Source organism: Candida jiufengensis (assembly GCF_024610255.1).
Source record: "Candida jiufengensis strain CBS 10846 chromosome Unknown scaffold3, whole genome shotgun sequence".
NCBI lineage: Eukaryota > Fungi > Ascomycota > Pichiomycetes > Serinales > Debaryomycetaceae > Lodderomyces > Lodderomyces jiufengensis.
In genome coordinates, this window is record NW_026261560.1 from 502,388 (window position 1) to 526,797 (window position 24,410).

The following is a 24,410-nucleotide window of genomic DNA, read 5'->3' on the forward strand; positions in this document are numbered from 1 at the left end:
AAATATAATATAGTGTGGAAAAGAATACACTTTATCTTTTCATTATTCTTTTAATTGACAGATATAAGACTAACTAAAAATAATTTAATCTAATCTTTCTTTTTTTTATAGATTATAGATTAAGATAACAAAACCCTTCTTATTTACTGAACTAGATTTAATTATACAATAAAGATTTTTTTTAAGAACTTTTTTTTTATTCACATGATAACGCGTCTTTACTTAAATTCCTCGAAAGATTAAATCTTTCATACTAGTAGAACTGTTATTGATAAGATGTTCAATTACTGCTGATATTCAACTCAATGAACTCAACTCCCAGTTGTTAATCAATTAAGAGCCGAAGTTTTTATATGCTAATTTAAACCCGATCTTTGAATCAACTTAAAAAATAATGTCTTGGTGAATCATTAATAGGATGAAGTAATTTAATACATCGTACTTCGCCCTTAAAATTGACACGAAAAAATTTTTTTTTAAAGCTACTGATGAACGCGTTTATTTGTGATAATAAAGAGACAAAGATCATGGATAAAACGGCTACAAATATCTTTCAATTCAGATCGTGTATCAAATTGATTGAGTACCTTTATATATTTTCACATCTTTTTTTTAATTTGGTTATTATCATCAATTATGTGAATAATGCGTTAGAATAAAATAGAAAGAACTCAACAATTTTTATTTTTTTTCAAATACCGGAATTTATTTTCTAAAAATAGATTGTTTTTTTTTTTAGTTAATTTCAAATCTCGACAAATTTTAGATTTTTCTTTTGAACATAAATGAACTACTTTTGTCTTTTTAGTATGTTCGTGTAAAACTACAAATAAAATTTGCCTCATTCATGTAAGTAATTATATTACCTAATTCGGAAACATAGTAAATATATTCAAAAAAAAAATACTATTATTATGTAACTTCCCTTGATTTTCAATTTATAATCTGAAATCCATTGGAATGCGAAAAGTATCCTTCAATGATTTGTTAAAAATGAGCTTGATGTTTTTCTACTGATATTACGTCGCTCTCAATACATTAATACGAATTAAAATCAATCTGATTCGACGTTCATCAAAAATATATTTTTTGTCTACGTTTCATTTCGAAACTTTAATAATGTTTCATTTTGTTGCAAAATTTATGTAATTGTGATAAGTTTAAAGCACCAACCTCACGATGTTCTTCTTTTACTCTTTCTTCATTACAATTTGATATTATCAAATTGACAAATAAATTAGTTAGAGACACATAAAACATTCAACAACACGTGTAGTACGTGCAGAGATTTGATGAAATTTGTTCAGATGTACATTTCAAGAATAGTATGGAAATCCGACTTTTTATCAAATAGACGAAGATAGATTAATATTTATATTTTGATTGAATAATATTTTTAAATTTAACAACGACAACGACAATTACTACTACTTTATTATAAATTTTATTTAAAAAATATCTCTATATACTAACAAACAATAATTAATACAAAAAAACAAAACCAATATCAAACAAACATTCAATTTTATTTATTTTTATTTCTATTAAAAAGATTCTTTTTTTTTTTTACCTCAATCATGTTTATTCATCCCATCCTAAAGCTTGTAAATCATTTCTAATTTCATCTTCTTTTGAAATTTTTATAATTTGAGTATCTTCTAATATTTCTCCTCCAGCTTGTTTCATTTTTAATTGTTCAATAGCTCTTAATTTTTTTAAAAGCAGTCTAATTTTTTTTTCTTCTAATGAAGCTATACCACCTAATACAGAACCACCTGATAATAATTCATCATCTTTTTGTTGTGATTGTGATTGAGATTGTGATTGAGATTGAGATTGTGTAGCTGATGGAGTTGATGAAGATGTTGATGATGGAATTGGTGATTGATCTTTCTTTTTAGCTTCTCTTTTTTTTCTATTTTTAGCAGCTGCTTTACTTTCTTTTTCTACAACTGGTGCTGCTCCAACTACGGTTCTTACTCTTGGTTTAGATAAACCTGGTGGTGGTGGAGTTTGTGTTGTACCACCATTTTTTAAATTAGATTCCATTTCCTTTTGATATAATGTAGTTGATGTATTTGAATTAATACTACCTCTAGCATGAGGTGGACGATAAGCACCTGCTGGTTTTTTTGATGCGGCATTTGCTATAGCTTCTCGTTTTGCTATATATTCACTAGCTGATTTATGAGGTTCTGGTGCAGGTTCTAAATTTCTTAAGGGTGGAAATTTCAGTAAATCTTGAGGTTTCCAACTTATTGAATATAATTCAGAAAATTCTTTTAGATAAATTAATTTACCACTTGCATGCCAAATTTTTAACCCATTATCTACTCTTAATCTTGGACTAGTTGTAGCAGTTAATATAAATCTACCACATGGTGACCATTCACATACTGAAGTATTTGAAGCTTCAAAAGTAATTAATTTTGAAAATTTATTTTGACGATCATAAACATCAACAGTACCTTGTAAATTTCCAAATCCTGCAACTAATACAAATTTAGCATGTGGTGAATATAATATAGTATTTCTTGAAGCTGTTGGCAATGAATGTATTGAATTACCTCTTGCATCAAAAAATGTAGTTTCTGCTGGCATATAACCATATGATACCGCAAATTCTCTTGCACTTGGTGACCAAGTAATATCATGTATTGGACCTTCTTTAGTTAAATCAATTCTTGAATTATAAGCACCTGCTATACCTAATAAATATAAATTTGATTCTCCGTAATATGATTTGTTAGTTGTATCATGATCTGTTGAAGCTAATGCTAATAATGCAGTACCTAATGAATTCCATTTTATATCACATTTTTCAGCTTTAAAAAATTTTTTAAAACATATTGGATTTTTAAAATTATTTAATTCATATATTGAAATAGAAGCTGGTAATGAACCTTTTTCAGGTATAAATATAGCAATTGATGGATTTTTTCCAGGTGAAATTTTAAAATTTTGAAACGTAGCTTTTGAATCATCTAATTTAAATTTATAATTTGGTTGATTTATATTTATAGTTGAATTTAAATCATTTTTAATTTCAAAAAATTGAATTTCTTTATTATTTAAATTTTTACAAAATAAAGTTTCTTCACTTGTAAATTGAGGTTTCCAACCATTTTGATGTTTTGAACTCCATTCAGCTATTATTGTTTTGGTTTTCAAATTAAAAATTTTTAAATTATTATTCCATGTACCATTTTCTTTATTTAATTGAATGGGTTTTCCCCAAAGACATAAAAATGAACCTTTTGGTGAAAAATTTAAATCAAAAATTTCTGATATTTCAATTTTATGATATATTGTAGCTTTTGTTGTAGTGTCTAATATTATAACTTCATTTGGTTGTGTGTATGCAAAAAATTGACCATTATTTGAATATAATGCTGATCTACATTCTTCTGATGGTTTTATTGGAGTTATTTCTTCAAAATCTTGAAATAGCTCTATCGATTTAGGAATACGACCTTAAAAATTGGAAAAAGTTAGTAATTTGAAATTTCATTGAATATGGAACTGATTGGTTAATATACATACAGAAAAACTCTGTAGATTCAGACATTTCTTGTTAAATTTTTGTAGTTGTTCTTAATGATGGAACCAAAATCTTGAAAGTTTTTGAAATCAAAGTTTCTTTTCTACAAAAATCGAGTACCAAAGCTACCAATTTATGTAAGAAAATTTAATACACGTTAATGGCATAAATAGTTACAAAATAAGACTTTGTTGCAGAGTAATGACACTTTGATAATTAATAATTAATAATACAATTTTACATATTCTATGTTTTTATAAACTTTTTTTAACTTCTCCAAAATTCAAATGTCCAGTTTGTTCAGCATGCTTAGCAACTCCAACTTCTCCCACCAAAATTGAATAACAATCAGAACATCGTACTCTAAAGGTAGTTGTATTAGTACTATAATCTTTCTCTTGTAATAATTTACATAATTTTTTAGCTGCATCTAGTACCAAATCTCCAGTGGTACTTCCTATCTCCCATATACATTCATCTTGATCTTTATTTTTCGTGCTTAGTTCATTATTCAACGCCAATACATCATAATGAACTCCGCTGTATATCAATAATATAAATCTCGTTGGCTTAAGTTTCTCATTTTTTATTTCAACAAAATTTCCCAGTTCTATATCAATACATGTAAATTGGATATCAAACCAGTCAGCTAGTATTCCTAACTCTATACCACCTCCCCAACTTTCCTTCTTCATTATCCATTCACAATAAGACTCTCGCGATCTTCCTAGTATTAAATCTGAATATAATTCAGGGTCTTTTTGAATATAACTCACTATAATTTTTCTTAATTCTTCTGGTGGTGATATAGTTTCATAAGAATCGTATCCAGATATTGCATATGCTATTGAATTAAACATACATGAATTATCATCTGGTATATTTCGAAGTGTCAAATATTTATTTATCGACTCTATGTAAACTGATGGAATATCTTCTTTTGTATCTTGTCTTTTTGGTTGTTGAGGAGGTGGCGGTGGAGTATTTTTAGCAGTTGTCGATTCACTTGATTCTGGTGAATTTTTACGTTTATTTGATGAAAATTGTATTAATAATTGATCACCATCTTTTATTTCTTTATCTTGGATAGTTGTAGTTTGTGAATAATCCAAATCTATGGACTTTGGTGGGAACCCCAATTTTATTGAATCAATAACATTTGATAAGTCAGTCGAAATTTGTTGGTTTGACCGTATATCTACCAAAAACTCATTAAATAGCTGATCTGACTCCACATTAATAGTAGTTACTCCAATATCTGATTTTAATTTTAACCTCATTACACTTTATGTAACAGATAAAATAATAATATTAATTTGTTCAAGTTTGCAATTAAGCCTCACATAAAATACCAAAAAAATCAAAAAATCAATAAGAGCGGGGGTCTCTTGAAAGCGCATCATAAAACGCAAAATAAATTATATCATCAAGTCGTTAAATTAAATATTGTATATGATCTATATAAGCTGATCTTTATAAGTGAGGTAAATGTTTGTTATGAATTGAAACTGGTAAATGCATGCTAAATTTATTCTGTCATTGTAATTTCAGTAGTATGTACTTCTTGTGGAGCTTGTTCTTGTTCTTGTTGTTTTTGAAATTCTTCAGAAGGAACCCCAGTTATAATTGCATCCAAAGTATCTTTCTTTTGATTATTTACTTTATCATATTCTTGTTTATTTTCATTTTTGAATTGTTCCAATTGTTTATATTTTTCAACAGAATCCATGAATTTTAACATATTTACACCACTTGCAGCTTCTGCTTCTAATGGAGTATATGGTCTTTCTTTTAATATTTTAACTCTTCTCTTGTGAATCTTGGATTTTTGATGACGATCCAAACTTATTTGATTTTCAAAATATTTTGCACATTCTATACAGTAATATTGTCCTAAACCTGGTTTGTATTCATCAAGTGGTTGATTCTTTAAGTTGTTTATTGATTGCGTTGTTGACAAATCATCGTATATGAGATCCAAATCTCTTGTTCTTCTTTTTGTTTTATATCTTTTGACACTATATCTACCCATATTTTATCGTTGATTATTGTATGATTGGATTAGTTTATGTATGTTTGATATGTATCTTCGATATTGGATTTCGATTTAGTGTGATGATATGTGATGAGATGGATCAATTTTTTGTGGAGCAAAAACAGTGCGAATTATCGACCCAGTTTGACTGAATTATCTGTCTGATGTAGAGATAAATCCAGGTCGAGTATAAGGCCGAGATCATCTAAAAGTCATTCTGTGGTTGTAACCCTATTGAAATTTTTATGCTACCACATTTTGCAAAGTATGGTGAATCTTAGTTCTGTATGATCGAAGACTTGAATGCACATCTTATCGATGGTAGTCATTGAATTGGGAATGCTTCATAAGAGAGACGGACCAATAAGGTTTATACACTCTGTGTTAAACTCTACAATTGTGTATTTATTGTATGACCATATGCTTATTAATACAGCCATACTAAAAAATTTTCAATATTGTATTTGTAAGCGAGAAGTAATTACATAGTTAACAAAATTATTACTATTGCCACTAACAAAAATATATTTAAAATTTTCAAATTTTCTATTAAATTTTTAATAGTTCATTACTAACAATCAAAAGTACAACAAGACAAAATGGCTAGAAGACCAGCTAGATGTTACAGATACTGTAAAAACAAACCATATCCAAAATCAAGATATAATAGAGCTGTTCCAGATGCTAAAATCAGAATTTATGATTTAGGTAGAAAGAAAGCTCCAGTTGATGAATTCCCATTATGTATTCATTTAGTTTCAAATGAATTAGAACAATTATCATCAGAAGCTTTAGAAGCTGCTCGTATCTGTGCTAACAAATACATTACCAAAATCTCAGGTAGAGATTCATTCCATTTAAGAGTTAGAGTCCATCCATTCCATGTTTTAAGAATCAATAAGATGTTGTCATGTGCAGGTGCTGATAGATTACAACAAGGTATGAGAGGTGCTTGGGGTAAACCACATGGTTTAGCTGCCAGAGTCTCTATTGGTCAAATTATCATGTCTGCAAGAACTAAAGATTCAAATAAAGATGTTGTTATTGAAGGTTTAAGAAGAGCAAGATATAAGTTCCCAGGTCAACAAAAAATCATTATTTCTAAAAAATGGGGTTTCACACCATTAAACAGAGAAGATTATGTTATCAAGAAAAACAATGGTGAAGTTTTAGATGATGGTGCTTACGTTAAATTCTTATCAAGAAAAGGTAACTTAGAAGAAAACTTAAAACAATTCCCATACTTCAAATATAACGCTTAAGTCTCTATAGGTTTAAATATATATTGAATAAGAATTTTTGGAAAGTTAATTTTAACTTAAAAAATTTGTAGATTTCCGAGATTTGATAAACTAAATATTGAAAGTTTGTGACAATAAATACTTCGTACAAAGATTTTTTGAATAATGTTCCATCACTAAACTCAATGTAGCGTAATCATTAATGGTTTAAATGCCAATTTTTAACTCCTTATTTTAGTGCTATAGTAAGAGAAAATGTTTCATGCTCTTTTGTTTTACGAATTTTGCATCAAGAACCTTTGTAAAATTCGATCAAAGAGGTGCAACAATCATTTTCTTGTACATACTTTTCATTACTTCAAACAACATGGTCTTGCGAGTTTGTTTACTACGATCTCATTTCCAAATCAAGAAGATCAAATTTATCATTATAACTCAGTAAATACTTCAAACTTAGTGATTGAGTTTCAGAATTTATAAACTGTCGAAAAATAATTTTGTGTCCTAAATTAGCTAATTTTGACTCTGTTTCGGTTGCAAAAACTTTAGACTAAAAATCTTTGTGTTCAAAAATATCAAATTATTTGAAACACATTTTCAATTTCCAAAAATTCATCAATATTTAATTTATAATTATTACAATAGATTCAATCAAGTCAAAGTGACTACAGAAATATTCCAAATCTGACCGATATAATTATTGTCATTTTCTTAGGTAATGCATTAGATTTAATAGCTCTCAAATCTTGTAATTATATAAATGACCTTTTCCCCTCAACCTTTAATTATTTCAACATATTTAGCAAACTAGAAGGACACTTAATTAACAATCAGAATAATTCAAGAAACAAAATAATATTATTGCAACTATATGTCAATCTGATGACATTAAATATTTTTTGATAAAGGCTCAAGTTGGTAAAATTTTTATACTATTGAGGTTTCAAGCAAGTGTTTAATTCAGTTTTTTAAATTATAAATTCATACTATAATTCTTATAATTTTGAATAAGATCATTTGAAACAGAGTTAATTGTCCATATTTATTGATCAAATATATTCTTACTGATATATTTATTGTGATACCGCCTGAAATTTCACCCATTACAGAATTGAATCTAAAATAGAATCTAGAGCAACTATTGAAAATGTAAATAATTCTAATGAATTCAGAAATACTATACATTTAAGATAAAGTTGATAATAAAATTAAAAGAAGGTTTGTATTTCATATAAGTCCTATTAAAGTTAAAATCTTGCATTGCGTAATAATTTAATAATGGAAGGAGTTTGTTTGTTTCATAATAATTTCTCGAAACGCGTATAAAATTTAATTATATTTTTTACTTAATTTTACGCGTAAAAGTCATGTGACCGTATGCATAATGGGGTAAAAAGAAATTATAAATTATATATTCTATTTTAATATTATTTAATATAATTATAATTATAATTATAACAGCTTTAATCTCAGTTTCAATTTTAGCAACCACTTCTCTTTCTTTTGATTCTATTATCCAATTGAGTTCATCAACTACTATTTCAATTCCAAGATACTTATTGATAAATGAGAATTGAAGGTCAATCATTAAATCCAAAAGATTTATTATTAGATTTGCAACAATTTATAATAAAACAAAATGATTATTATATTGAAATATTAGGATTAATAAAGTCATTTAAAGATAATACAAGTACTACAATCTCATCAACCAATTCATCTTTAATATCATCAATTTCATCAATTTCCAGAGGATTATATACAAAAAATAATGAATTAAATAAATTACTTTTACAATATTTACAAAATTCATTAGATGAAAAACAATCATTTAAAAATTTCATAAATGAGTTTATTTTAATATTTGATAATAATTTTATAATTTTGATTAATAAATATTTGAATAGAATAAAGAATTTAGAAATTAATAATAAATTAATGTTTGAAAAATTAAACAAACCAATTGTCTCCAAAATTTTATTTATTTCAAATTTTACATCAAATTGTATCTCAATATTGAGAAATCCTTTCATCATTGATAAATTGAAAGATATTAGCTCACAACTTACAAATATTTACGATCAACATCAAAATGACATTTTAGTGAAACAATTCAATAATATAAAATTCAACAAAATCCAATCGTTTTATTCTACGTCATCTATTGTTTCAAGTTATTTCACAATTGATCAAATTAAAGACAGATCTGGTGATTTGATTATAAACATGAACAACCAATTAATTGAATTAATTCTATTAGATTTAAATAATATTGGAGATTACAATGCTTTAGCTTTAGTACGTGTTGAGGAAGAAGGAGGTGAAATACATAGAAATTTAATTTACCCGCCTTTCCGAGTTAATGAATTATCATTATCTTCTTGGGAAGATGAAATCTATTTAAGAAGTATAAACTTTAAAGGGGACGATGATTTTCAAAAAAACTCAATTAATTTACGGTTCAATAATCAAGAATCATGCAACATCTGGTCAATCAAAATATCCAAAATATGTCCATTGGAAAGTAATTTGTCACCATTGAATGAATCTTTTTTAATTGATTCACCAACAAAACCAAATAATATGTCAGGATTAGGTATAAATCTTATAACAGATTCAGATCACAAAAGGTACTTATCATCAGAAGAAACTTTAACATTAAATAAGAGTTCAATAATATCCTCACCAATTAAAAAACCTAGAACTGACTCTTTACAATCGCAATATGATAAATCTTTGCCCATTATCCAAAAAACCATAACCAATAATAATCAAGATGATGATGAAAAATTATTTCAAATAATAAATAGAAGAAAAATTTCAGAAGATTATCTGGATGAATCAAAAGAAAGACCAATTTCTTCACAAGCAGAATTTTGTTCACCAGAAAGTATTGAATCAATAAATGATCCAATAAATTTGAATCCAATACAACCAATACAACCAATACAACCAATTCAACCTATTTATCAACAACCTTGTGCTTCAGTACCTGATTTAAGAAATAGTTCTAAAGTATATCAATTATCAACTGGCTCAGCTATTGACATATCAAATTTTGGTAAGACTCATCAACCCGATTTTATCAAGAAAAGAAAATCATCATTCTTTCAATTATTCAAGAAAAGTTCCTCAAGAGTTGATGTTAATTCATCAAAATTAGACGTCAATTTATCAAAAAATGATTTGAATGCATCTATAGTTGACATAACAACGGCTAATATAGATATATCTACACCACCTCAATCACCACCTCAATATGACGCTAATCCAGAAAAATTAATGACAAGATCAGTTTCCAAAATACCTGCACCATTTGCATTACCATCATCAACATCAACTTATTTTTTCAAACAACCAAATTCTAGTGTAGTATCAACAACAAAAGATCAAACTCCAGAAATTTCAGAAGATGATTTAATTATTCCAACCAATTTGAAGAATCAAATTAATCTGGATTTGACTAAAGATTTTTACATCTCAGAATCTGAGCCAAAAACTATCAAAATTTCAAAATGGAAACAAAAATATGGTAAATGGGAAATGATAACTACATCAGAATTAATCTTTTTGAAATTAGTGGTTGATTTAGAAAATAAAAATTGCTGGTTAATAATTTTCAAAGAAGAAGTTGAAAAGAATGAAGTTATTGATAAACCAATTTTGTTACTCGACATTAATATTCAAACAAAAGTTAGAAACTCGTCACCATTAGATTTACAAATTAATTCTAAAAATTCAATCACAAATGAAAACCAATTAATTATGATCAGATGTACATCCAGCTCAATCATTGAAGAAATAGACTCCAACTTAAATAAAGTAAAATCATTAATACCAACTACAACGAGCTACAATTCATTAACTACAATCGCTTCATCAATAATGGACAGTCAAAGTAAATCATCAACTTTTTCAAGTCTTAACTCAATTATAAATGAAGAACAACCAGAAATTGAAATGATCATAAGATTACAAAAAAATTTACAACCTTTTCAAATCAATATTCCATCATCCTGGGAAATTATTTCAATGATGAAATTACAAATTTTCAAAATTATCGAATTAGGTCAAATTATGTACAAGTTTAAATTATACAACGATATGAATGAATTAAAATATGATTGGAATATTTGCATCAACAATAAATTTGAAAAAATTGGTAGGGCTGGTTTATTGATTAAACCAAATAATGAAATTTTTATGATTGAATGTAAAGGTAAAAAAGAATTCAAAAAGTTATATGAAATATTTTAATACTTAATAATACATAATAAATTTAAATAATTTTTTTTTTGCAACAACAACAAAACAAATTTTCTCATTAATTTTCTTTTGCACCCAAAACAGCCACCAACAGAAAATGAATCTAATACTTGTTCTTCTAACATTACTTCATTTAGTCACATCATTATCAGAACCAGCTAAAACAATCCCCATAATTAAAATCCATCAGAATAAATTTTATGATTCACACACTAAAAATCAATTTTTTATAAGAGGTATAGCATATCAAAAAACAAGACAAGAAGGAGAAATTTATGATACAACTAAGGAAACAAATTATATTGATCCATTAAGTAATCCATTCACATGTTTAAGAGATTTGGAAAACCTAAAAGAGCTAAACGTAAATGTGGTTAGAATTTATCAAATTAATCCATTAGCTAATCATGATGTTTGTATGAACGCTTTTGCGTCTGAAGGAATCTACGTTTTAGCTGATTTATCAGAACCTTATGTATCCATCAAGAGAGATTATCCGCATTGGGATACTGAAATTTTTGAACGTTACAAGGCAGTTGTGGATTCTTTACATAAATATCACAATGTCTTGGGTTTTTTCGCAGGTAATGAAATTGCAAATTCTCAACTGAATATTGATTCTTCTCCATTTATAAGAAGTTCAATTAGAGATATTAAAGCTTATATTGATGAAAAAGGGTATAGAAAAATCCCAATAGGTTATGCATCAAATGATGATTCAGTTATAAGATCAAATTTAGCCAGTTATTTTGTTTGTGATTTAGATGAAGAATTAAATAGTAAAGCTGATTTTTTTGCAATAAATAATTATGAATGGTGTGGATATTCAACATATACTACATCGGGATATAGAGATTTAACATCAATTTTTCAAAATTATCCAATCCCATTATTTTTCAGTGAATTTGGATGTAATTTAATTCAACCTAGACCTTTTACTGAAATTGAATCAATATTTGGATCAACAATGAAGAAAATTTGGTCAGGTGGTATAGCTTATGAATATTTTGAAGAAGTTAATCATTATGGTGTAATTCTATTAAAGAAGGATCAATCTATATTAAAATTACCTGATTTTGAAAATTTGAAAACTAGATATAATTCAATTAATTCAAAAGCTGTTAAAATTGATTTAAATGATGAGACTGAAGTTAATACAATATCATGTGATGATTTGGTTTCAGATACTTGGAACGTTGCAAATAATTTACCACCAACTCCCGATTCCAATAAATGTAATTGCTTATATAATTCATTAAGATGTGTAATATCAACAGATCAACAATTTGATGAAGAAAATTACATAAAAGACTTATGCTACAAAGTAGATTGTGATCATATAAATTGTAACGGTAGAATAGGTAAATATGGAAAATATAGTGATTGTTCACCATTAATTAGAGCCTCGTATGCATTAAATCAATATTATCTACAAACAGGTGAAAGAAAAGAAATATGTACTTTACAAAATCGTGGAGAGTTATTACAAGGTGATGAACAAGGTGATTATTGTACAAAATTATTACAAGATTTAGATAAACCTACAAAAACTCTTATTAAAGATGTCGTAATTGATGAAAAAAATTCTGAACCAATTGAAGTTTTCGTACCTGAATTAATAAATCCTCAACCAATACCATTAAAAGATAAAAAGAAAAATTTAGGTATTTCATTGTTTTCAAAACAAATGTATTCTAAATTGTTCAGATGCTTAATTGATATTTGGTTAATTTTTTATATTATAATTTAGCTAATACTAAATATATATTTTAAAACCCATTATTTACAAACCTCTCAATATTTAATCCTTTTTTGGTCCCCAATTCAACCCCAAGAATCCAGACCCACTTCTCAAATTAGTCGACCCCATCAATTGCTTTCTTAATAATCCCTCCGGTTCAACAATATAAACTCTAGCTTCACCAGGTACATCTAATGCAATATATTCAAATTTAGTTTTAAATAAAGTATAATCCAATTGTTCTAAACTGACAACACCATATTTTCCATTAGAAGTTTCAACTTGGAATTTCATAAATAAATGATCTTTATCATCAACTGTTGATTTTCTTTTCATACTTTGTACTGATCTATTACGAATCCATTTATCTGCTGCTACTATTCCATAAGCTTTTAATCTTTCACCTTGTGGGAAACCTAACAAGGATTGTGCTTTTGGTGAGTTCTCTATTATATTCACTGCTTTGTTGAAAGTTCTTGTGTCTCCTGATGGTAATAATAATTCAGATAATATGAGGTAGACCACTAAAATTGCAACTCCAGAAGCTAATATCACTATAACTGTTGATAATGAAAATGTAAAAGCTCTTGAAATTCTGTTTAAAATTTGTTTACCTTTAATGTTTTTATCTTTTGGCGGTTGTGGAGGTGGTGTTCTTGTTGCTGTTGAATAGTTTTTGAAAGTGTTGATGAAAGTTGGTCTATGAAGTAATGGGGTAAGTATTAGTGGTTTTAATGGTATTGATTTTATTATGTTTGGTTTGGTTATCAAATTGATTGGTGCAATCAATGGTGATCTGAGTCCTGTTAGTCTCAATGAGCCTGAACTTAGTTGTTTGAACATTGCAATTGATTAATGATACTCTTGCGGAGCTGATTAAAAATTGATGCTTTTTCAGATAATTTTTTTACAAAAGGTTGATCTAGAAAACACATCACACGACTGAAATATAGGTCTATTGATTATTCGTTTTTAGATTTTATCTGTATTTTGCAGCGTCTTTTTTGTTTTACAAACATGCCCCCGTGGCCTAGTTGGTTAAGGTATTAATTTCCGGAGTTAATGATCGCGGGTTCGAGTCCCGCCGGGGGCCTATATCCATATTATAAACATTTTGATTAAGATGATAAATGTATTTTTGAGCTACAATTGATGAAAGAAAAAGCACAGTAATTGTGTTTTTTTTGGAAATGGTTGAAATGCTCCCAATTTTTTTTGATCCCTTATATGGAGAGTGCAATATACTACAGTAAGCTCTTTCTTTCTAATAATGTCAATGTTATGCAAAAATAATTAGTTTTATATATTTTCAAATCTTTTATACACTCATCATTCTATATCGTACTCTCAAAATGTTTCTTAAATAATTTATTCTGATTTACCACCTTTTCTTTCAATTAATGCTTTTCTGTCTTTATCTAAATGTAATTTAGTAATAACAACTTTTGAAGGATTAACATTGATTGGAACTGAAGCACCATTTGATTTTTCTTTTTGTAATTTATCTAATTGAATTGAAAATTTTAATCTATATACTGAATTAACTTTACCTTCTGAACCTTTTTTTGAACCTCTAACAATTAAAACTTCATCATTTTGTCTAATTGGTAATGATTTAATATTATATTTTGATTTTAATTCTTTTGATAATGGAGCTGACATAATGGCTCTTCTTTCAACTGATGATGATGAAAAGTGAGCTTTTCTAGCTTTTGATCTTGATGATGAAACGTCTAAAGTAATTTAAAGTTAGTATTGAACTTGTAAGTTGAAAATTTATACGATCTGCAAAAGTTCTTGACTGCCTTGGGATGACGATAAATAGATGAATAGATACAGCATAAAACTCTGATTTCTTGTGATTAAGGATGTATCTTTCTTTACTCTGAAACAAGCTTATAATCCCTTTAAAAAATTCAATAGTTTATTCCAAAATAGTATTTCATACTTGGATTCGATAATTTATGATATCCCACCTTATTGAGTCTGAACTTTTCAAATATCGTATATCTCTCTTTCATATCTTTTCATTATAATCACATACCTTGTGAGATTTTAGCCATTTTTACTAAGGTATTATTGATTGATTGTGGTTAATGAATATCTAAGTGAAAATTTTTTTCTATTAAAAAAGTGAAAAATTATTAAAGAGAAAAAGAGAAAAAAAAAGTAAGAATTTTTTCAAAAGTTATGTGCAGTATGTAAGAGTAGGTCGTGTGTTATACAATTTGATGAATCTATATAGATTGATGCAAACTCTATTGATAAACGAAGCTCACAATTTTGCAACCATTTCCACGTATTCTGTTTTTCTTTATTTTTTTACTGGACTACATACGAATAGACAAGTCTGGCTTACATCCGTATGTGTCTGAGCTAATAATGTTGGATATTACACTCCTACGAAGCTCAGAAAAAGTCCGAGAATCAGTATCCTGTAAAACTACCCTAGTATTTTTCACTCTAATAAATCACGCTTTAGCTTTGAGCATTTCGACACCGGCATATTCAAAAAAACAACTAAGAGCATGAATTTCTGGAATAGCTTTAATCGAATCTGTGAACTTTATTAAATTATTGAAAATCTTAGCTAATAGATTGGTAGCTTTTTTATATCAGATAATTGGCATAATATTAATATTATTATTAATTATATTATATCATGCATAATCATTTATATTTACGTATCAATTGATAAAAGAATATATTTTATACTTTGTATACTAATTTTGATTCAACTTGACCAATTTCACCTAGCTTGGAACCATATAATCATATTTCAATTCTCAATTCAAATTATTATCAATTCAAATATTATAATTATACCCAATTATTACCGTATCAAATGTCCAACCCCACATTAATATCTGATGAAGAAGAAGAATCAATAGAATTATATAATGGTTTTGGTTCACAACCAATAAGTAAAAATCAAATGAGAACAAGAAAAAGATGGTCATTTCATGATAATTCGAAACCCAATTTAGTTGATTCACCAGTTGAAGGTATGCAAAGAAGATTAAGTGATATAACAGGAGTTGATGGAGTTCATAAACAAATTGATCCATTAAGTGAATTAGGTGGTGCACAATTATATTCAACAGAATCAGGTAGATTATTTCATGCTGGTAAAATTATTATTGCATTAGCTGGATTACCAGGTAGAGGTAAAACTCATTTATCAGTATCATTAACAAGATATTTAAGATGGTTAGGTGTTAAAACTCATTCTTTCCATTTAGGTGATTATAGAAGAGCAAGTGCTGAAGATGATTTAACTCATGATTTATTTGTTCCCACTCCGAAATCAGATAAAGCTCATGCATTAAGAGAAAAAGTTGTAAATGAATGTTTAAATGATATTTTAAATTTTTTTAAAAATGATAAAGGACAAGTTGCAATTTATGATGCAGTTAATGCAAAACCAGAATTTAGAATTCAATTACATCAAAAATTTAGTAAATTAAATATTCAAGTTTTATTTATTGAAAGTTTAGTTACTGATGATTCAATAGTTATGAAAAATATTGAAGAAGCAGCAAGATCTTCACCTGATTATAAAGATTGGAATTATGAAAAAGCTTATAAAGATTATAGTGAAAGGATTAATGCATTAGCTCCATATTATCAAGAAATGCAAAGTAATGATTTAGAAAAAGATTTATCATATATTAAATTTATAAATTTTGGTGAAAGAATCGAATTACATAATTCAAATTATGGTTATTTAATAAATAAAGTTGTATTTTATTTAATGAATGGTTCTATAAAATCAGGGTCAGTATTTTTAGCAAGATGTTATAAAAATTCATTAGATTATAATTTTGATCCTCCATTAGATGAAGAAGGTACAAATTATGCCAAACGTTTAACAAATACATTAATTGATCAATTAAAATCTGAAGGTAAAACATACCTTGATAAAGTAATGACATCAAAACCAAAACTTGAAAGAGAATTATCAGTTGATGAAAGACAACCAGCTGTTGGAATGGATGGAGTAGATGATAATTCTTTAGTTATATGGACATCAGTCAAAAAAAGAACAATTGAAACTACTCAATTCTTAAAAGAAAAACATATAAATGTAAGACATAGAATTCAATTATCACAAAAAAATCCTGGTGTAGTTGGTGGTATGTCAGATGAAGAAATTTCTCAAAAATATCCAGATGAATATGCTCATTATATAAAAGATCCATATCATTATAGATTTTCAAGAGCAGAATCATATCATGATTTAGCAATCAAAATAGAACCATTAATCTTGGAAATGGAAAGAATGAGTGGTGATATATTAATAATTGCTGATGATACTATATTAAAAGTTTTATATGGTTATTTAATGTCTTGTTCATGTTATGATATACCAACATTAGATTTTAAAACTGATGAAATAATTGAAATTAAATTTAATGCTTATTCAAATGTTGCTAAAAGAATAAAGATTAAAGATGTATAAATGAAACAATTATCAATTTGTATAGTAATAAATAGTTTATAATTTTTAATTTTTTCAATACATTAATAATGAAACACAAATTAATAATACCAAAAAAATTAAATTAACTTCTACAGTAATTTTTAAAACCAAAACATCAAAACATGAGTTTGAAACCAACAGCAACATATAAATCAAATAATATACTACATAACTTTGATATAGGAGAAGGACCACATACAACAAATGGTAAAACAACTCAAATATCAGATATAGTAATAAATGCAGGAGGAGAAGATAGAGATAAACCAAGTGATCATAAAAATACTCCATTGGGTAATTTAAGAGCTTCAATTACTACTTTACAAGATCATATAAATGAATATTTAACTGAACGAATGAAATTGGGGAAACTGAATATAGGTAGTGATGATATAGAGAGAAAAGTATTAGATGAAGGAGTAGAAGAAGAAGATGATGATGATGACTAATTAATGACTTATGAACTAATGATAGTAATACATATATTAAATCTATAATAAATGCATGATGATTTATTACGTGTATTTATTTCTTTTCACCACCTCCTACTATTTTAGTCATACCATCAATTGTTTTCTCAAGTGTAGTTTGTAAATAATCTTGTTTAATCTTTAGACTTTTTTCAGTTGTTTTATATTCTTTTTCATCTTTCGCCAATTCATCTAGATAATTCTTTGTGGTGTTTGCAATAAATGCTTTTCCTATACCTTGCCATACTTCTTCATCTGGTTTATTTACTTGATTTAATCTTTTATTTGTTGATGTTATTACATTGAGGTTTGTGTTTATTCTATCTAATTGTAGATTCACCATTGATAATTCTGCTCTTGATTTGTTTAGTTGGTTGTCCATTTCTATAAGGACTTTTTGCAATGCCTCTTGATTCATATTTTGTATGTGGTTGTTTATTCTGTAAGTTGGTTTTGATAATGTATTGATAAAATAGAAAGAGATCGAATTTTTTATTTTTCAAACCTTTTTACAACCATTAAAGAATGATAAGAATAATACCCACAACAAGATATGCTTTTACAACATATAGATCTTTTTCGTTAAGTTCTAAATGGCTCAATTTTAACAAGGGTTCATTAGCTGATAAGTCAATTGAACATAATACTCAATCAGAAACTAATAGATTAGCTAAAACAGGTAAACGATTTTGGGATAAAGGAAATGTTCTTTATAATGAATCAACAAATAAGTATGAAGTTCAATTAGATGGGAAAACATTACGTACACCATTAGGATTACCATTGATATTACCACCTACCAAAAAACAATTAGCATATTTAATAAGTCATGAATGGACAAATCTACAAAGTACATCAGTAAAATCAAGTGCATTACCATTAACTGAATTAGCAGCAAGAGCAATTGATTTAGAATCAGCTCATAAAATAGATGAAAATGAAAATGAAAAAGTTAAAGAAATAATAGCGATAGATGACTTAAAAATGGGATTATTAAAATATCTTGATACTGATACTTGTCTTATATTTGCAGGTATAAAAGATTGTGATGGATTATTAAGACAAAGACAAGATCAATTATATTTACCATTAATTAAAGAATATAATGAATTTTTCACAAATTTCGGCCATCAACAAAACTTATTAAAAAATGATGAAAAAATTGAATTAAACTTTTTGGATTGTGAAAAAGATGGATTAAGAGGTAATAAACAATCTTTAAAAACAAAAGAAGTAGTAATGAATTGGTTAAATAAAATTGACATTTTTGAATTAATAGCATTAGAGAAAACAGTATTAACTACAAAATCATTCTTATGTGGTACATCAATATTGAGATCAAATGTATCTGATCCACAAAGAATGCAAACTGTGTTTCAAGTCAACAAAAACACTCAAGATAAATTTTGGTATAAATCAGTCGAAGAAATTATTGAATTGGGGAATTTAGAAACTATTATACAAACTAGTAGATGGGGAGAAGTTGAAGATACTCATGATGTTGAACAAAAGGAATGGTTAAGAAGTTTAGCTGGGGCAGCCTTAGTAAGTCATTAATAAATACATGTATATATTTACTTAGAAAATAGATATTTCGAAACTACTTAGTGTTCATAAATGCTTAAAAAATGTGAAATTTTGTTGTTACAGATGTTGGACTTGAGCTGCTTTTATTAAACCTTGATCAGCCAATTACTGGCGCTCGTAACTAGTACACCTTGGTCTGAAGGACGTTTGATTTGCAATCTTTGATCTCTATTTTCACACATAATAAAATTATGTATGATCTCTCTATAAATAAATAAGTAAATAATATTACGCGTAAAATATAAAAAAATACAAAACAATAAAAAAGTAGTAATACAGATAATAATAGACTTGTGTTGCAACAATTTGAAACAAATTGAATCAATTAGATTATACCTTAATATACTATTTTTACAAATCACACTTTACATACACAATTATTAGTCAGCAGTAGTACATCAAGTTTAGAAATTTATTTAAATTGAGTTAAATTCAAAAGAGAAATTCAATTCTCTAAAGATAATGAATGATAAAGATAATAAAGAAAATCAAAATGAATATATATCACATATTACTCAATCCAAAAAAGAAGAATTAAAAAGATTAGAATCAGCAGGAAATTTACCAAGAAGAGTTAAAGTATATTTATTAAATGGAGAAGATTGGATAGATAATGGTACAGGTTTTTGTACAGGTGAAATAGATCCTCAAACAAATATACCATATTTTTTAGTTAAAAAGGAAAATCAAGAAAATGATACTATATTAAAATCATATTTAGAAGGTTCAATTCAATATCAAAGACAACAAGAAACTTTAATAGTTTGGACTGATTCAAATGGTACTGATTTAGCTTTATCATTTCAAGAAACTGAAGGTTGTGCAGATTTATGTGATTTTATAATAAAAGTTCAACAGGGGAATATAAGTCCACATATTTCTTTATATTATGTGATTTCAAATATACCTGATGGTGGAGATGATATAACCGAATTTATTACTGGACCAATAAGATATCCACCATTATTACCTTCAAAAGATAATTTGATTTCAGCATTTGAAAATTTAAATCAAGGAATTAATTCTCAATTTACTAGATCAAACATACTGGATTATATAATAGATACAAAATATTGTGATAAATTAATAAAAGTTTATGAAAAAGCAAGTAGTGGAAATGATAAAGAAGCATTATGTTTAATAAGTGACATTTATAAAATATTATTTGCATACAATGAACCATCATTGGTTGAAGATTTAATAGGTACCGAAGAAAGAATATTAGCTTTAGTTGGAATATTTGAATATGACTCAGAGTACCCCGAATCTAAAGCAGATTACAAGTCATTGTTTGAAGAAAAATCTTTTAAAACAGTTATACCCGTTAATAATTTAGAAATATTTAAGAATGACTTTTATCTAAACACTTTGAAAGATGTAATTTTGGCAAGATTTTTAGATAACCAAACTTTTAGCACTTTCAACACAATGATATACGCAAATCAAATGAAGATATTTGAATATTTAAAAGATGCAAATGTTTTGGAAAAAGTTTTTGAAATATATGAAGATAAAGATAAAGATATAGAGTTGAAAAGAGATGGATTGAAAATGCTACATCAATATTTAATGATAGCCAAGTCACTACAGAAGTCTGACTTTTTTACATTGTTGGTTAATTCTGGTTTATTTAAAATGATAATTTTTGCATTACAAGATGAAGAAGATAAAACTCGAATTTTGGGAACTGAATTAATTGTTATGATTATTGATCAAGATATTACTTTAGTCACTAAATTAGAAGATGAGGAAGAAAGTCTTATAATTGAATCAATCACACCTTCAAGTCTGGTACGAGAAGGCAATAACGAGGCTAAACTAAATGGTATTGGTGTAAAAAGTATGAAAGCTGACGCGAATAAAACCAAAAGTCACAACATGGGCCTAATATCCACCTTGGGGAATCTTCTAGCAAATGATAAAAATATTGGATTAAAAATGCAAGCATATGAAGCTATAAAAACATTATTGGATGCAAACAATAATTTTACTTATGTTGGGAATAACGAAAACGATGCCACTAGTACTGATTCAATATTGGGGGAGATTGATCAAGACATAGTTGATAATCAAAAAACCAAAGAGGATAATAGAGTATATCATTATTTCGAATCATTTTACACAATAGTTGCACCAATATTATTTGAAAAAGTGATATCAAATGCCACCAGCAATAAGTCATCGTCTATATTAAAAGAGGATGAAACATTATACCAAATACTATGTGAACTAGTTTCGTATTGTTCAAAAGAACATGACATTTCATTATCAAGACCATTCATTATTGAACACAATATTCTAGAAGGATTTGCAAAATTATTATCATCAAATTGTAAAAAAGTTTTAAAACTACATATTGTTAGATGCATTAGAGATATACTACTACTAAATGATAATTTATACACTCAATATATCCTAAAAAATAGAATACTAAATTATTTAATTGATTATTTCAAATTAGTATCAAATGAAAATAGTTTATCAAACTCAACTTTTTTAGATTTTTTAGAATCAATAATAAGATTAGCTGATGCTTCAAATTATGAAAACAGAAATAATTTCAAATTAATTGCAACTTATCTTATTGATGAATATCGTGAATTTATGATGAGTATTGATTATATAGATACTGGTCAAAAATTAATAACTTTGGTTGATAATAAATTTAATGAAATAATTCCAAATGATAATGACAATGATAATGATGATGATGATGAATTTGATGATGATAATGAAAATAATGATATAAAATTAACTTTAAAATTAAGTGATGTTGTTGTAAAAGATGTTGAACATTTGGAATTGATAAAAACTGATGAATTGGTTGGTTCAGATGATGAAGAAGAGATATTAATTAACAATGCGTCTACTCCAATAAGTGATGAAGAAGAAGAACAACAACAAATTGATATACCTGAACAGAATGGAGATAATCAAGAGCAAGTAGATACAAAAGCATCTTTTAAAATAGGTGAAAAAAGACCAAGAGGTTCTTCAAAGGGTAATTCAGAAGATGATAGAATAGAAAATTATAGTACCAAAAAATCTTCAAGAGAATCATCAATATCAATCTCCAATTCAAATCAAGTAAATGGATTTAAATCAAATGAAGATGAATTTATAAATTCAAATTTAAATTCTCAGTCTTTACATACCAATGGTTCAAACGGAATAGAAATTGCAACTACACCAAGTAATAAAATATTAGTGAATGCAACAGGAAATGGGAAAGGTGAGGATTGATTATACATACATACAACAAATATTTATGGTAGTGGTGATTTAAATATATTTATGGGTTTTTAGTTTTTCTTAATGTTTTAGTTATCTATACTTACGATTAATTTATTGATCTTACAATGTTTTAACTTTACTTTTTATTGATGTTTATTCTGAATAGTTTCTTCTACTTCTAGATATTGATAAATAATCGATATTTAGAAATCGAAGGTTAAAAAAATTTATTTAATTTTAACAAATGTTCTCCTGCGTTGCAATATTGTTTTATATCTAATTCAAAATAGATGCAAAATTTTCAAAATTTCTTTTCCAAAAATTTCATTCATTGTATTATACGCTGCAAATAATCGCATAAGAGCACAATCAATAAGAGATCAAAGTTCTATATACATCCAGTGGCAAAAGTTTTAATGGCTCGACTAACCCAATAGATGTATCGAAATATGTCACAATACAAATATCTTTTGATATATTATTTATTTCCCGAGGGTAAAAAAATAAAAGAATAGTTACTACCAAATGATTTTAAATATTGAAATGTGGAGATTTGTCACTTTAATAATTTTGAAATATTATTATAATCCTTTTTTATAACAACAATCTATTATTACTTTACATTAATAATATACAAACAAATTAAATTTTCAAATTATTCATATATTCAAAAATCTTTAATCATCTTACAACTATAACATTCATTCAATTATTTACATCATATACATATTCATATAAATCACAAAAGATGCCATTTTTAAACGAATCATATGTAACAAAGGGGAGTTGGAGACCTGATTTATTTAAAGGAAAAGTTGTATTTGTAACAGGAGGAGCAGGATCAATATGTAGAGTACAAACAGAAGCTATGGTATTATTAGGAGCTAATGCAGCAATTGTAGGTAGAAATAAACAAAAAACAGATGAAGCAGCAAAAGATATTCAATCTTTAAGATCTGGATCAAAAGTAGTTTCATTACCTGATGTTGATGTAAGAGATGTTAAACAATTAGCTGAAGCAGTATCCAAAACAGTTGCTGAATTAGGTAGAATTGATTTTGTAATTGCTGGAGCAGCTGGTAATTTTTTGGCTGATTTTAATCATTTATCATCAAATGCTTTTAAATCAGTTGTATCAATTGATTTATTAGGTTCTTATAATACTGTAAAAGCATGTTTTGAAGAATTAAGAAAAAATAAAGGAGCTGTTATATTTGTAAGTGCTACATTACATTATTATGGTGTACCTTTTCAAATTCATGTTGGAGCAGCAAAAGCTGGTGTTGATGCATTATCTAATTCATTAGCTGTTGAATTTGGACCGATTGGTGTAAGATCAAATTGTATTGCTCCAGGACCAATTGATGAAACTGAAGGTATGTCAAGATTAGCACCAGGTGGCAAAGAAGCTGTTATTTCTAAAATTCCATTACAAAGAATGGGTACAAAACAAGATATTGCTGATGCTACTGTTTATTTATTTTCACCAGCTGCTGATTTTGTCACTGGTGATGTATTAGTTGTTGATGGTGGTTCATGGCAAGTTTCTCAAGGTGCTGGTTCAGCTGATTATCCAGTTACTTTAAAAAAGGCTTTAGAAGCTCCAGGTGCTAAATTATAGATTTTCTTTATACTTCTTACTTGTATAGTATTACATATATGTTTTTTTCTACATGTAAAGTCATAGTTTTCATATGATGATGAATGTTTCATGTTACAATCTTTCTAGTCAAAAGCAAGGCGTTACAATCTCTAATAATATAAATTACGAGATTTAAAAAGCTACCAAGTAACGAACAAAATTTTTTTTAG

General features: G+C 27.0%; 13 protein-coding genes across 13 annotated transcripts; 7 read left to right on the forward strand and 6 right to left on the reverse strand. All coding sequences in view use genetic code 12, as the record gives it.

Annotated features, from left to right (window-relative positions):
- Positions 1-1,581: 1,581 nt before the first annotated feature.
- KGF54_002667 (uncharacterized protein) lies at positions 1,582-3,568 on the reverse strand (the record flags this gene model as incomplete). Its single annotated transcript, XM_051763171.1, has 2 exons — positions 1,582-3,473; positions 3,544-3,568. 2 exons carry the CDS (start codon positions 3,566-3,568, stop codon positions 1,582-1,584), a joined length of 1,917 nt encoding a protein of 638 aa, XP_051620038.1.
- A 227-nt stretch (positions 3,569-3,795) lies between these two features.
- On the reverse strand, positions 3,796-4,821 carry KGF54_002668 (ubiquitin-specific protease; the record flags this gene model as incomplete). Its single annotated transcript, XM_051763172.1, has 1 exon — positions 3,796-4,821. The coding sequence occupies one exon, from the start codon at positions 4,819-4,821 to the stop codon at positions 3,796-3,798; it is 1,026 nt and encodes a 341-aa protein (XP_051620039.1).
- A 248-nt stretch (positions 4,822-5,069) lies between these two features.
- Positions 5,070-5,573, reverse strand: KGF54_002669 (uncharacterized protein; the record flags this gene model as incomplete). Its single annotated transcript, XM_051763173.1, has 1 exon — positions 5,070-5,573. One exon carries the CDS (start codon positions 5,571-5,573, stop codon positions 5,070-5,072), a length of 504 nt encoding a protein of 167 aa, XP_051620040.1.
- A 602-nt stretch (positions 5,574-6,175) lies between these two features.
- RPL10 (60S ribosomal protein uL16) lies at positions 6,176-6,838 on the forward strand (the record flags this gene model as incomplete). The annotated part of the gene is made up of 1 exon (XM_051763175.1): positions 6,176-6,838. One exon carries the CDS (start codon positions 6,176-6,178, stop codon positions 6,836-6,838), a length of 663 nt encoding a protein of 220 aa, XP_051620041.1.
- A 1,545-nt stretch (positions 6,839-8,383) lies between these two features.
- On the forward strand, positions 8,384-12,833 carry KGF54_002671 (glycoside hydrolase family 72 protein; the record flags this gene model as incomplete). The annotated part of the gene is made up of 2 exons (XM_051763176.1): positions 8,384-10,988; positions 11,221-12,833. The coding sequence occupies 2 exons, from the start codon at positions 8,384-8,386 to the stop codon at positions 12,831-12,833; spliced, it is 4,218 nt and encodes a 1,405-aa protein (XP_051620042.1).
- A 51-nt stretch (positions 12,834-12,884) lies between these two features.
- TIM21 (Tim21p) lies at positions 12,885-13,667 on the reverse strand (the record flags this gene model as incomplete). Its single annotated transcript, XM_051763177.1, has 1 exon — positions 12,885-13,667. One exon carries the CDS (start codon positions 13,665-13,667, stop codon positions 12,885-12,887), a length of 783 nt encoding a protein of 260 aa, XP_051620043.1.
- A 525-nt stretch (positions 13,668-14,192) lies between these two features.
- Positions 14,193-14,887, reverse strand: KGF54_002673 (60S ribosomal protein uL24; the record flags this gene model as incomplete). The annotated part of the gene is made up of 2 exons (XM_051763178.1): positions 14,193-14,557; positions 14,869-14,887. The coding sequence occupies 2 exons, from the start codon at positions 14,885-14,887 to the stop codon at positions 14,193-14,195; spliced, it is 384 nt and encodes a 127-aa protein (XP_051620044.1).
- A 782-nt stretch (positions 14,888-15,669) lies between these two features.
- Positions 15,670-17,286, forward strand: KGF54_002674 (bifunctional fructose-2,6-bisphosphate 2-phosphatase/6-phosphofructo-2-kinase; the record flags this gene model as incomplete). The annotated part of the gene is made up of 1 exon (XM_051763179.1): positions 15,670-17,286. The coding sequence occupies one exon, from the start codon at positions 15,670-15,672 to the stop codon at positions 17,284-17,286; it is 1,617 nt and encodes a 538-aa protein (XP_051620045.1).
- Positions 17,287-17,429: 143 nt separating this feature from the next.
- KGF54_002675 (chromatin DNA-binding EKC/KEOPS complex subunit) lies at positions 17,430-17,756 on the forward strand (the record flags this gene model as incomplete). The annotated part of the gene is made up of 1 exon (XM_051763180.1): positions 17,430-17,756. One exon carries the CDS (start codon positions 17,430-17,432, stop codon positions 17,754-17,756), a length of 327 nt encoding a protein of 108 aa, XP_051620046.1.
- A 76-nt stretch (positions 17,757-17,832) lies between these two features.
- On the reverse strand, positions 17,833-18,195 carry KGF54_002676 (prefolding complex chaperone subunit; the record flags this gene model as incomplete). Its single annotated transcript, XM_051763181.1, has 1 exon — positions 17,833-18,195. One exon carries the CDS (start codon positions 18,193-18,195, stop codon positions 17,833-17,835), a length of 363 nt encoding a protein of 120 aa, XP_051620047.1.
- A 107-nt stretch (positions 18,196-18,302) lies between these two features.
- KGF54_002677 (ATP synthase complex assembly protein) lies at positions 18,303-19,334 on the forward strand (the record flags this gene model as incomplete). Its single annotated transcript, XM_051763182.1, has 1 exon — positions 18,303-19,334. The coding sequence occupies one exon, from the start codon at positions 18,303-18,305 to the stop codon at positions 19,332-19,334; it is 1,032 nt and encodes a 343-aa protein (XP_051620048.1).
- A 492-nt stretch (positions 19,335-19,826) lies between these two features.
- PSY2 (Psy2p) lies at positions 19,827-22,607 on the forward strand (the record flags this gene model as incomplete). The annotated part of the gene is made up of 1 exon (XM_051763183.1): positions 19,827-22,607. One exon carries the CDS (start codon positions 19,827-19,829, stop codon positions 22,605-22,607), a length of 2,781 nt encoding a protein of 926 aa, XP_051620049.1.
- Positions 22,608-23,346: 739 nt separating this feature from the next.
- Positions 23,347-24,219, forward strand: KGF54_002679 (uncharacterized protein; the record flags this gene model as incomplete). The annotated part of the gene is made up of 1 exon (XM_051763184.1): positions 23,347-24,219. The coding sequence occupies one exon, from the start codon at positions 23,347-23,349 to the stop codon at positions 24,217-24,219; it is 873 nt and encodes a 290-aa protein (XP_051620050.1).
- Between the last annotated feature and the right edge of the window lie 191 nt (positions 24,220-24,410).